This window comes from Boleophthalmus pectinirostris, unplaced genomic scaffold (genome assembly GCF_026225935.1).
Source record: "Boleophthalmus pectinirostris isolate CB_2022bp ecotype Guang Dong unplaced genomic scaffold, ASM2622593v1 HiC_scaffold_23, whole genome shotgun sequence".
NCBI lineage: Eukaryota > Metazoa > Chordata > Actinopteri > Gobiiformes > Gobiidae > Boleophthalmus > Boleophthalmus pectinirostris.
In genome coordinates this window covers 25,726,736-25,739,219 of record NW_026571207.1, presented here as the reverse complement: position 1 = coordinate 25,739,219, position 12,484 = coordinate 25,726,736, and the positions used below count along the sequence as shown (strand labels likewise).

The 12,484-nt window shown below is 40.8% G+C and overlaps 1 protein-coding gene across 1 annotated transcript; it reads left to right on the top strand.

Moving 5' to 3' along the window:
• Positions 1-7,017: 7,017 nt before the first annotated feature.
• stc2a (stanniocalcin 2a) lies at positions 7,018-12,192 on the top strand. The gene is made up of 4 exons (XM_020927315.2): positions 7,018-7,274; positions 9,039-9,181; positions 10,237-10,448; positions 11,619-12,192. Exons 1-4 carry the CDS (start codon positions 7,130-7,132, stop codon positions 11,992-11,994), a joined length of 876 nt encoding a protein of 291 aa, XP_020782974.1. The 5' UTR covers positions 7,018-7,129; the 3' UTR covers positions 11,995-12,192.
• The last annotated feature ends 292 nt before the right edge of the window (positions 12,193-12,484 follow it).

Sequence of the window (12,484 nt, the reverse complement as noted above, 5' to 3'; positions counted from 1 at the left end):
GGCTTTTACTAATGGAGGAGGTTCAAATGCCACTGCGCTGTAGGATTTAATGAGAAATACCTTTTATTTTCTTTTGAGGATTTGCATGTAGCTGGTGAACGTTGCATATTGCACGAAGTACTTTTATTACTGCAACAGCTCTGTGCAATAACTCATACTGTAATGCCGATCATAGTGCTAATATTTATACTACTACAAATAGGCCCAGGGTGGTCAGAAGTCAATACCAGACACTATACTAAAACTAGTAATGAAACTAGATACTAATTTCAGCAAGCATATTGATACTTTGCAGTGACATGGCTGCTAAAAAGATTTTAAGAAAGTCTGAAAACTAAAAAAATATATATATATACAAAATGGATTTAAGCAACACATTTTTAGGAGCGTGTGATCAATACAAGTGTTCGTGGTCTTTTTTTCAACAAAACTAACTAAATGACTAACTAAAAAACTTTTGGATAATGCTTGCTAGCTTGAGACTTTAACTGCACAAATCAGCTCACCTGTTGTAGTTCCAAGTAAGTCAGTTCTCTCTGGTCAGAATGTGTTAAAATAAACCTTGGAATAAAATCTAAAATGAGTAACAGCTTCAGATCGAGTAGTACCTTTAATTAGCATCACAACCCCACTCTTTCTGAATAGTTTTTAAATTGTCTTGATCTATATTAGAACTAGTATGGGACCTCATCCATTTTCAAACTAGATTATTATCATAGTGTTATTGAAGTCAGTACCGTTTTGAGTATCAAGTTTTTACCTTAGTCTTGAAAATGAGTTTCAGATTTTACTATAAATATGTGCTGTGCAGGCACTTTTAAAAACAGAAACGTTACAGCTAAGACAAAGAACACTACTTGGAAAGGCACTCTTCACTTGGACGGACAGGTGAAAGACTTTGGATGCTATATGTGGACATTACATCCCTGGCCAAATGCAATTTTCATTATAAAACCACATTTATTTATTTTTCCATACCAAGTGAATCAAAGTATACATTTCATTCCCCCACATGTGTTTTTTTTTCTTCACATAAGATCCCATACAATATGAGTTGCATTGGACAGTGGTATTGTTTGCCCACAAGCGTATGTGAGCCAGCTTGTCTTGTCCCTAACACAGTCTAATGAGGCAGGAACAAATGGGCATACACTCCGACACTCTCTCTCTACGTGCACTTCTCTGAATATCGTCAATTATCCCCCGTGTCTTGGCTGACCTGACTCTGAATGTGGGTCACGGGCTGCACAATCACCTGGTAATCACCACAGAGTAAACAAGCCAAACCAGAGGCGAAGTTTTAATGATTGTCAGGCTGCCACAAAGGACCCTTCATCTCTAATGAGCGGTAAGTGTGTCATATTATGTTGCACAATTGTTGGAACTCTGAATCACGATAAATATAGCTTCTCTGGATCCCTTATGATGGGAGGAAAAGGAAACACAGAGTGATCGCATAAAAGTGTTACCCGAAACAAACTTGTTTTACTGAAAGATGTAGCCCAAACTGACCTTACATAATAAGCCCATTTGCCCAGAGTTTGAATCAGATGGTTAATTGCTCTCCGGTCTTTTGAGCAGCTATGACACTATGTGCCACCCACAGTGCCCTCCGGCCTCATGTCTCACTCTCAGTAAAATGGGCCTTTGTTTTTGGAGCTGCTCTCTTTTGTGCCAGCGTGCCCAGCTATCAGAGCATCAAACCCGCTGTCTCGAACCATGATGACATCACCTCTGCCTCCATACAAGCACTAGCAGCCAAGGTGAGGGCTCTCATGGGCAACTACAGCGCATCTCTCTGCTCTGCCAGTCAATCAATCCTTTGTGCATATATGGACCGTAATGAGAGGGACCACTCAACTGCATGGCTAATGATGTAGCAACACAAGCCCATGCAGAACATACTCTATAGTCGCATATTGCTGGAGCGAGAATTTAACAATGAGATTATAAAATGTTTAAATATGACCAATGACAGTTATTGAAAACATATAAATGTCCAGTTATTCAATACCAGCCCCTATCTTCATCAAACCCAATAAAGGCCCATCATTATACATAGCGTATTTCTTCTGTGTCTAGGTGGATTTCCTATGGGCCCTCCGGTTCCCCCATTAACCCAAAACATGCACACCAGGTAAAAAAGTCAATGACCAAGTGGGTTGCCTCAGCAGCACTGAAGGATGGGTCAAATGCAGAGGACAGATTACCCTGCATTGACAATAAAGTATACCTTTCATACCATGTCTCAGACACTGTTGGCACATTTGGCCATATGCACACAGTGCACATTTTATCACAGGATGGAGCATTAGCACTTGAGAGAAGGCTGACTTATGAATAGCTAAACAGAAATCCTGTGCATTTCAGATTATGTTTGTCCAAGGATAAACTAAGGTTAGCAGGTATTACTCATGGTAAGAAGAAGACCTCTGTTGAATGCCTCTGTTGTTTGCAGAGAACATTATATTTGTGATTTTCATTTGACTGTGATACAACTTATGGCCTCATAGGGCTCTTTGTAAGCAGCCATATATTTAGCCCCTACAGAATAGGATAAAATATAACTTTGTAGCAATAAGGAAAGCGAGTGTTGTGGCGTTTTCGCACTGGGTGGAACTACAGCCTGGAGCTGGCCTGCTGAGTGTGCCGTAAAACCTCTCTTTTCACGAGTCAGGTGAGTTTACAGAGCGGAGAGTGGGGAGATGGCATGCACAGAGAAGGCTCCTGCAGCTCAGTGCTATAACCTTTAATGTTCACTGTTTTATGCACATGAAAAATCTCACGTTAATGACTCGTAAACCCTCTGGAAAAGCTCTTTGCTCCAGGCTAGTAGTGCAATGTCATCCTGCTGGCAAACTCATGAGATATAAGTTTAACACCTGACAGCAATTTGCCCACACACACACACACACACACACACATACACTGCACAGAGCCATAAACACAGCCAAATTTAGCCACTGACATATCATCTTCAGGTTCCTCGAAGACTTTGGTATTCAATGTTTCACAGCTTCTTCTTCTCAGCTCCTCGCTCGCTCCATCTCAAATTGCACTGGCAGTCTTCATGTTTACTCTGCAAGCCTTAAATCCTGCTGCAGATGCCATATGGAGCCTGCCTTTTTAAACAATGTTGACAATATGTTTGAGGAACAATAGTTTCCATCAACCCCAATATAAACGGGACACATGTGCAGCGGGGGCATGGCTGAGTAGAAATACTGTATGCAAATAAGGACCATATGTCTGCATTACAAGCTCCTATTCAGTATCATTTGGCTCCATGTATCAAGTACTTTTTTATTCAGATTTAAAGATTTTCTGTTTTAATGTTGTTTCCTTATCAGAACATCCCTGGAGTTGTGTTTTGTTTCGTTCTCACATGTTTAAAACTCAAACGCTGCATATTTAGTTTGAGTTCTTCTATCAAACTAAACACATTCTGTTCCACTTTGAAAGATGTTATGTGGTAATGCCGGAAGTGCTCTACTGTGTTTTTAAACTCCATACACCTTCACTAGAATCATTTGGATGATTTCAACTCTGGAAATGCCTATCTCTACTGAACTAAAGTTAAAAGGTAGCTGCTAACAAGAAAACTACCACTTCATTAAATCACAAGGTGGAACTGAGCATTTTGATAGACTAAAGGGTTACTCAAACATGTGTGAATGAAACAAAATACAACTTTAGCTATGTTTTTGATGAGGTAACAACACTCTAACATAGCTTAAAGCTCCAAAGAGTCAATTTTGCATAATATAGAACCTTTAACTGATGTTTTATATATGCTTTTGATACTAATCTGTTATTTTGCTTTGAGTTGTTTGTTTGGTTTTCCATCTGACTACATTGCCAAATTCAGTCATTGTGCAGTTGGCTTCCTCAGTCCCTACTTTGTCTCTTTCAACATAATTCCTGTCTTGGCATAATATTACACTGATATCAGGAATTCACTGTCGGCATGCAAATTAATTATACATTCAATTAAGATAGGGTCTTTTACTTACCGGTCCAGCTTTTTTAGTCCTGATACCGATTCTAATACTCCATCTTTAAGCATCTGCCGAAGCCCTATATCAACCAGTACCAATGCAGAGGCTGAAAACAGCATTCAATCCCTTTAAACTAAAATAAAGCAAGACAAATGATCTAAATGTTTTACTACAGTAACTACAGAATGGCTGTGAATAAATTAAAAATCAAACATGAGATTTTCTGGGTCCATTTGACCAGGAAATAATCGTATTACATCAATTTGTATGTCCAATCATGATATCACCTGAACTGATAACTGGAAGCCGATATCCCATCAAGCAAATATTTTAATACTGGCACCGATATCCAGTACTAATATCAGACTGGTGTGTGCCTAACTTTTTAAAATGGTAGTTGTCTTAAATTCAGCTCCTGCACAGATGATAATAATTGTAAGATATCCTTGTGCATAGAGGGCATTTCATCACATGCTCCTATAAGGTACTGACTATATCCACTCTCCTGCAGCTTTCATTTATTGCCCGTTGCTTGTGAAGGGGAAATGCTGTCGGCTAGATCTGCTATGGTGTCATATAAACTTCTCCATCTTTTTATTTGACACCTCAAATGCTATGGCTCTCCTGTGCTCGTAAGAGGCCAAGTAACATCTAAAATCTTATAGTCTCTAAAGCTGAATTACCTCCACATGTTCCTGAACCGGGGTCTGTAAAGTGGTGCCATTAATTGCTGTCACAGAAGCCCACCTCTCAGAAAAGTGACCCCCCAGGCACACACTCGGTCGGGCCCTCTGTTGTGGTCCCACTGTTTGATCTCCTGCCAGGGGTCCCAACTCAGAACACATGTCTGCTCTTGGTATGTTTACAAAACAGCAGTCAAAATCAATGACCGTCATTAATGTCAAAGCATGCCATTCTCTGGACAATGTCATAAAGACAACAAATGCTGTATGCAACAGTTAAAGGCATTTGGCAGTTGTAAATTTGAATCACTTTAGACATGTCCTGATAAAAAAATATCCAGAATACTGTAATGACATGATTACTGTCACAGTGTGCATACATTTGATTTAATACTGTAAGAAGTCAGTCATTTTCCATAGTTATTCATTTTAATTATTGCAGTTATTTTGCCTGTTTGAGGGATTTCTAGCCAACAGCCAGCAGTGTTTTCATATTTCACCAGAGTATGTGTTGCCCTGACCACATACCTGCATATTTTCACTAGGAACGCAGCAGCATGCAGCGTGACGCGCCGGCGTAGTGCCGGTCTCTGATTGGCTCAAATCGAGGGTGTGTTTCCAGCGTGGTTAGCTTTTAAACAGACGTGAATTTGTGCTAGAGATTTCGGTCTGTGGTATAGGCGCTCCTGGCACTCCACCAAGAAACCTCCATGTGTGCCCAGACGCGTGCCATGTCCGTTACACCCTCTCCGCGAGAGTCTATTGCAAATCCACTGGACTTTAAAAATACTGCTGCATTGCAATTTCACTTTACGCGCTGGTCAGCCCGTCTGCGGCGCGGAGGCTGGCACAACTTTAATGGAGAAGACCAACAGTTAGAGCAATGCAATAACAACGCAAAAAGCAACGTGATAACGCTATACAGGACGTAGATTATCATTACTTCATGGCAAAATAAGTGTACCACATCCACCATAAGCATACAGCTTAATAGAGACCCTGAAATGTGAGGTTTTAACTCTTGGACAGCTCCTGTTTCTAAGCTATGGAGGCACTTTCAGATCCACTCCACAGACTCAAACCTCAATTAGAATGATAGATACAGTCTTGGGGTAATAATTATCTATATTTAGAACTATAAGTGGTCGTAATTTTGGTTAGGTTAATGTACAAGCGCCAAGTCCTACTCTGGGCTAATTTCATTCATAGTATAAATATAGCCTTGGTCTGTGGGTTATATCATGCTTTGTAGATTGCAGTAACGGCCAATACCACTAACTCTCGTCTTATTTCGTATCCTTTAATATCCATGCAAAATAGTACAACCATGGACTAATTGGCTTAATTAACAATGTTTTGGGTTTTCTTGGATGTTATACTAATTGTGTAAGTAGGCCTATCTCATAACATGCATTACGGCAGAGGTCCAAAGTTAATACTTTTCTTTTCTATAACGTGTATGCCTAATTAAATAGACCGCGGGAGGTATAATAAGTGCAGTGGGCCCCCTAGAGGCTTCTAATACAACTGCTGCTACACTCCTTGCTGCACTATTATTTGTAATTAACATGTTCAGCCAATCAGCTCTTCAAACCTGACGTCCAGTGCAACGATAACCTGCGGAATGCGCTCAATACGTTTTTACCTGAGGAACTACTTTGTGTCTACCAACTCCGTCTCTTCAAGTAGTAGTCAATAGTTCTAGAAAATAATTCTTGTGGTATTATAGGCCTCATCATTCAATGCACAAATCAAGGCACCACACCTTACAAATAGAAAAAGACTTGCCTTTCCCATACCAAATAATGGCCAAACCCACGATAGTTAGTCTGTGATTCAATACAGGAGGACTAAATATCACACGCACCCTACTCCACCAAAACAACCTAGTTTAAAGGACCATCTAGGAACCTTTCCACAGTTTGCTTATTTTGAATTATAGAACAGCCTTATGGCTTTTGCACTATTCTTTCTTCTTCTATCACATTTATTGGAAAAAAGTAGACTTTCTACTATTGGTTGCTGTTTCATGCATTTTTTCTTCAGTAAAGAGAACTGTCTCAAAGGTAAAAGTTAGAATGTATGCTATATATTTTTTGCAATATAAAGACTGTGTTTATTGCTAAACCATCAAAGTAAACTTGATCATAAATGCTGGTATGACTCGAGTTTTATGGCAAAACGGGGACTTTCACTGGACACTCCCCTAAAACCTTGGACGTGGATGTCTGCGTCTCTGATTGGTCCTGGAGCCCCGGCCGACAACACCTGCTTAACTCCTTCATCCAAATTGACACCCAGGGCTCGGTGAGAAATATAGGCAGCATCCCTTCACAGCGTGTGCACACTCCGCCAGTCCTGCAGCTGCCCTATAGAAGACACCGCTCCAGCAGCACCACACCACGCAGACTGGGGATCTTTGCTGGGGAGCGAGAAGCAAAAGACGCAATGTTTGTCAAAGTGGCCGTGGCGCTGCTGGTTCTGTCAGTGCTGGAGCAAGTAGTGCGTTCGGATAATACGGACATTCACAGTCACGATATTCCCCCGGAGAAGCCAGCGAGCCAGAAAGGGCGCCTGTCCCTACAAAACACAGGTGAGTGCACGATCAGCGGAGAATGTAATGATTGGCGCAACACATCTGCGTGGCGTGGGACACGTGTTCTCTGTGGCAAAGCCGTGAAGGAGAGAGGACTCTTTATGTGACTATTTTAACTCAAATCTCGCTGCCCTTTTGATTACTTAGACATTAGATATCTTGTAAATACACTCAGACAGAAATTCAATATGTTAGTAAACTATTAATAGAATAGCACAAGGTAATAGGTAATGTATACGAGGTGTGTGCGCGCCTCGGGGGCGTGTGCGTAATAGGTAACATTATGGAGAAATCAAGGTCTAATTGAAGGTGGTATGTTTAAACAGGTTAGTGGAGCGATGCCCGAAGCAAGATCTCCATTTGGAGAACTTGTCCTTATTATGTCATAAAGCTGTGTGGGAATAGTATTATCATCATTTAATGCGCTTACTTTGAGAGCTAAGAGTTGTGCGTCTTGGCCACAACCTGCGCCAAAACCTGAGCTCATAATTGCTATCCACACTCACGCACACCATTATTATTATTATTATGATGATGATGATGATGATTATTATTATTATTATTATTATTATTTTCTAAAGTGGGTTTCAGCATATGAGCTGGTAACACCACTGTGTAATTCAATGCACGTTGCGGCTAAGGCTCGTACGATCCAAGCACATTCTCGTAATGCCAAAACAAGCACTGCTGACAGCGGCTCACTTTTCCTGCGCACTTAAGTTCAACTCCTACAAATCCCAACTCTTCCCCTTCCCCCTGAACCCAGCCACGCTCCCAACATCACCCCGAAACAGAGCTTTCTTTGTTGACAAGATTTCTAATAACTTTTTATGTTAGTCGTCATTTGCTGTGGTCTCGAGACGTCCTGACGCAACTGGTGGTAAAAAATGTTCTCACGCCCATCACTTATCAGCTCCAAGACAAATCACGCGTGTAATTATGTTTTACGTAGGTCAACAGTTTGGCTTTTCGCTGCCAAACTGTAACTCCATATGGCTTCTTGGCGTTGCGCGCATTTTTCCATATTAAATTGGAAATAAAGGGGCTATCAAACGATCGCATTAATTCCGCAACATTTGTTTCTGTAACGACTCTCTTGCTGGTAATCTCATAACGTCTAATTATATGTAACTTATGGTCTTAGACAGCAATTTGAGGTTACTTTACTTTCTTCTAGTAATTTATGTCCTCACTCATTTGTTCTGCTTGTGCTGCCATGGCTTTAGAAGACAGAGAGGAGCAGCCCGGGGCCAGATTGCCATGTGCACAACATAGCATTATGCATTTACTTGGCCTATCTAAATGAATCGTGATTATCCTAAAACCATGTTACCCTTCTAGCCCTTTGAATTCTGATGATGCAAGCCAATAAATGTCACACAAGCCACTTGTTGATGCCTGCTGACTTTATAACTGTGCTAATGTTTCCTTCACAAGTGTTCTATCTGCAATGCACCATCTCTATGCCAGCCATTGCAGATGGAGCTTGCTGCAGAATGACACAGTAATATCTCTGTAGTGTTTCCCTTGCCACTTTGTTTAGTTTCATCGAGCAAAGCAAAGACATGCACAAATCACTCTGAATCTCAAATTGCCACCTGCATGAGAGCCATAGGAGCTGTGTGCCATGGTGCAGCAGATGAGGAGAGGGGGTGGGGGGTTGCCTGCCAACTTGCCCCTGACAATGTGCCCCTGTCTCTGCTGTGCACTTAACAATATGGTCCCTCCTCTAACCTAACCGCTCTATATTGTTTTCTTTAGCTGAGATCCAGCATTGCCTAGTGAACGCGGGAGATGTGGGCTGTGGTGTGTTCGAGTGCTTCGAGAATAACTCCTGTGAGATTCGGGGGCTTCAGGAAATCTGCATGACGTTTCTACACAATGCTGGCAAATTCGACTCTCAGGTATACAACTCTATTGTGTTTTGTAACTACAGGCAACATTCCTCCTGCTTATCGCTGCTCCACTGCGCTCAGGAACACATTTGTTTAATTTGATTTATTTTTTTTACTTTAGCATGCCTCAAGTGGTGGAAGTTTTCGCAGATTTTCAGTCATACATAAACTTGTAATCCATTTTCCTCTCTTGGGACATCCACTTCCCTCTCAGTAGACGGTGCATGTACAGTTGGGATAGGGGGTCAGGAGAAGCCAGCTGGCGTGGAGCCTTGTCAGCTCCTTTTTCATACACAGTGGAGAGTGCAGCAGTGCCAAGCCAGGCCTGACTGGGGTCTTAATATGTCTATAGGGTCACATATAGGAACTCACATTTTTGGCAGATTACGCTGACCACAAGAATGACACAGTTGACTGCTATTCTCACCCATTTTAATCACCCCATTAAAAAGCATAGTCACACTTTCATATCACATACCACACTGATGCTTTAACCATATTTTATGAACAAGTTTGTTTGTTTTGAGTTTTAGGTCTATACCAACTACTTCTTTTCAGAGTGTAGTGATTTCCAAGCTGCACGTACTGACATAACCCTGTCAGTTTATCCTGACAGAAGATTGGCACAAATAGAATGCTATGGCAGAGTTTCTGATCACGTCATACTTCATGCTGATAATATTTACATATTTTAGTTTTATGGTCATGTCACTAACAGAATTGATCAGATTCAACATTATGCAAATTTGATGTAATCATGAGAAGGTCTGACTCTTGCCCCCTCATCTGAAAGAATGACATCATCACATTCTGAAAAACATAAATATCTTATGGCCCTCTAAAGTTAAATTTATGTTGATTTTATGATATTTTTGTCTATCTTTTTAGTTTTTCATTTCTGGAGATCGCATGTTGATGCATTTTAATTTTTTTGTATGTCAGATGCCATAGCTCGCACCATCCCTGTGACCTTCTGTCCTTGGACCTTGTTGATACTACCAGTTAAGTAAATATTATGGAAATGTAATGTTTTGCTAATGCATTTGTTTTATATATTTGTTCAGGGAAAGTCCTTTATCAAAGACGCTCTCAAATGTATGGCTCACGGGCTCCGGCACAAGTTCAGCTGCATCAGTCGGAAGTGTGTGTCCATAAAGGAGATGGTATTTCAGCTGCAGCGAGAATGCTACATCAAACACAACCTGTGCTCTGCCGCCAAGGAGAATGTGGCTGTCATGGTGGAGATGATCCACTTCCAGGACCTGTTTCCCAAAGGGTAAGTTGAGAGATTATTCTTAAAGGGCCCATATCACTATTTTCTGATCTATGTTATAATGTTGTTTACCTCTGGAGCTGTGTTTCAGTTACACATGTTTAACACACAAATCTTGCATATTTAGGCTTTCTTCTGTCAAGATGAAGACTTTTTGTTTCACCTTGCAATGTCATATGGTAATACAGGAAGTGCTCTGCTGTGTTTTCAAACTCCATACACCTTCACTAAAATCATTTGGATTATTTCAGCCCCAGATTTGCCAATCTCTACTAAACTAAAGGTAAAAGGTAGTTGTTAACTTGAAACCATTACATGGCATCACAAGGTGGAACCAGGCATTTTGAGCTCTGGAGATGTAGACAGACTAATAATAAAGGATTACTCAGACATGTGTGAATGAAACAAAACACAGCTCCAGGTATGATTTTGATTATAACATGGCATAAAGCTCACAAGAATCCAAATAGTTTACTTCTAAAAGAACAAATTCCATTAGAGCCACTGCTGTGCCAGAATGTTACATCAGTACTAAAACAAAACAATACAATAATATGCCCAAACCTCTCCACCTGATTTTCTATAAATAAGATTTGTGTTTTCATTCTTCTACTTTAGTAATGCTGTATTACATGTTCATGTAGGGCTGGATGATATGGCGTTAAAAAATAATTAATGATCTCATCCCTACAATCATCTGCTATTATTGGTGCTATTATTGTCAGATCATCATTGTTTCTCTGTTTAATACAAATCTATGCTCAAATACACCTTTGCCCAGACCTCCTATTTTAAACCCCATTCCTCATATTGGTCAGCCTCTATAATACTCTGACTATGAAGGACATGTGGGCTTAACTAATCAAAAGGAAGTGTGAACTTTCAGAAGAAGATGATGGCTTTAGTTACCTCTTTAAAGCAATATAAAGTACATCAAAATCATAATATAACTGTGAAAATGGCATATCGCCCATTCTTACTCATGGATGATTTTTTAACCTGCATTTAGCTTTGATTATAATGGGTGAACATCTTGTAAAGACTTGCTCTCACTGCTCGTTCTTGTTTACTTTTCTTGTAACTCTTCCATGTATAGTCATTGCATGGATTAGCATTTGATTTTATGGTTTCTCCCAGTGTCTGAAGGTCTGATTTATTATTTTGTGCGTGTAGCCCATATGTGGAGCTGGTGAACATCCTCTTAAGCTGTGGGGAGGAGGTGAAAGAGGCACTAACTCGTAGTGTTCGACTACAGTGTGAACAGAACTGGGGAGCTCTGTGTGACAGTCTCAGCCTATGTTCGTCTATGGCCCCATCTCCAGCTGGAACACCCACTGAGCACCGCCGGCCTATACCGCCACCACCACCGCCCCACACAGAACCAGAGCTCCCAAAGCCCCCTAAACAAGCTGACAGTAAGGACAAGCCCAGTAAAGTGGGGTTCAGCGCTCACCCTCGCAATCGCAGTCAAGGGCCAAGGCGCCACGGTCCGGAGGCGGGGCTAGTGGCGGAGCAGGAAGACGCAGAGGCCACTGACATCAGGAGGTGAAAACAACACAGAACTTTTTTTTTTTGAAAATTAAGCAACACTTATTAACACATATACACACACACGACTACACACTGACACACAGAGACTGAGCAGAAGGAAGCCCGACTTTTCCAGTTCCTATTCCGCCCTCTCCAGTCATTCCAGCGCTCCACTCGGTAAACTTGCAGGGTATTTGTGGTGTAGCTGTACCAGACTATAGGCCACGATTTTTATTAAAAGAATAACTGTTAATAGCATGATTGTTTCAAACTATTTTGGCTCTAATACAGCGTTTCTCAAATCGTACTTACTGTAAGATTTGATTATATTTGTATTATTTATTTAATTCTTTATGCGATGTTGAAATATCAAAATGTACATAGGAAAATCTATATTTATATCCACATGTATAAATATAGTAACAATATGCAATTCTGATATTTGACATAATATATGGCGTGCTGTCTGTTGTCTCCTCACAGTATTGCACCCATCACACATTGATGTG

Bases quoted from the DNA above. Each gene is read 5' to 3' on its own strand.
- stc2a (XM_020927315.2), top strand. From the start codon at position 7,130: ATGTTTGTCAAAGTGGCCGTGGCGCTGCTGGTTCTGTCAGTGCTGGAG. The intron at 7,275-9,038 runs GTGAGTGCACGA...TGTTTTCTTTAG, and splicing joins CCTGTCCCTACAAAACACAG to CTGAGATCCAGCATTGCCTA. The intron at 10,449-11,618 runs GTAAGTTGAGAG...TTGTGCGTGTAG, and splicing joins CAGGACCTGTTTCCCAAAGG to CCCATATGTGGAGCTGGTGA.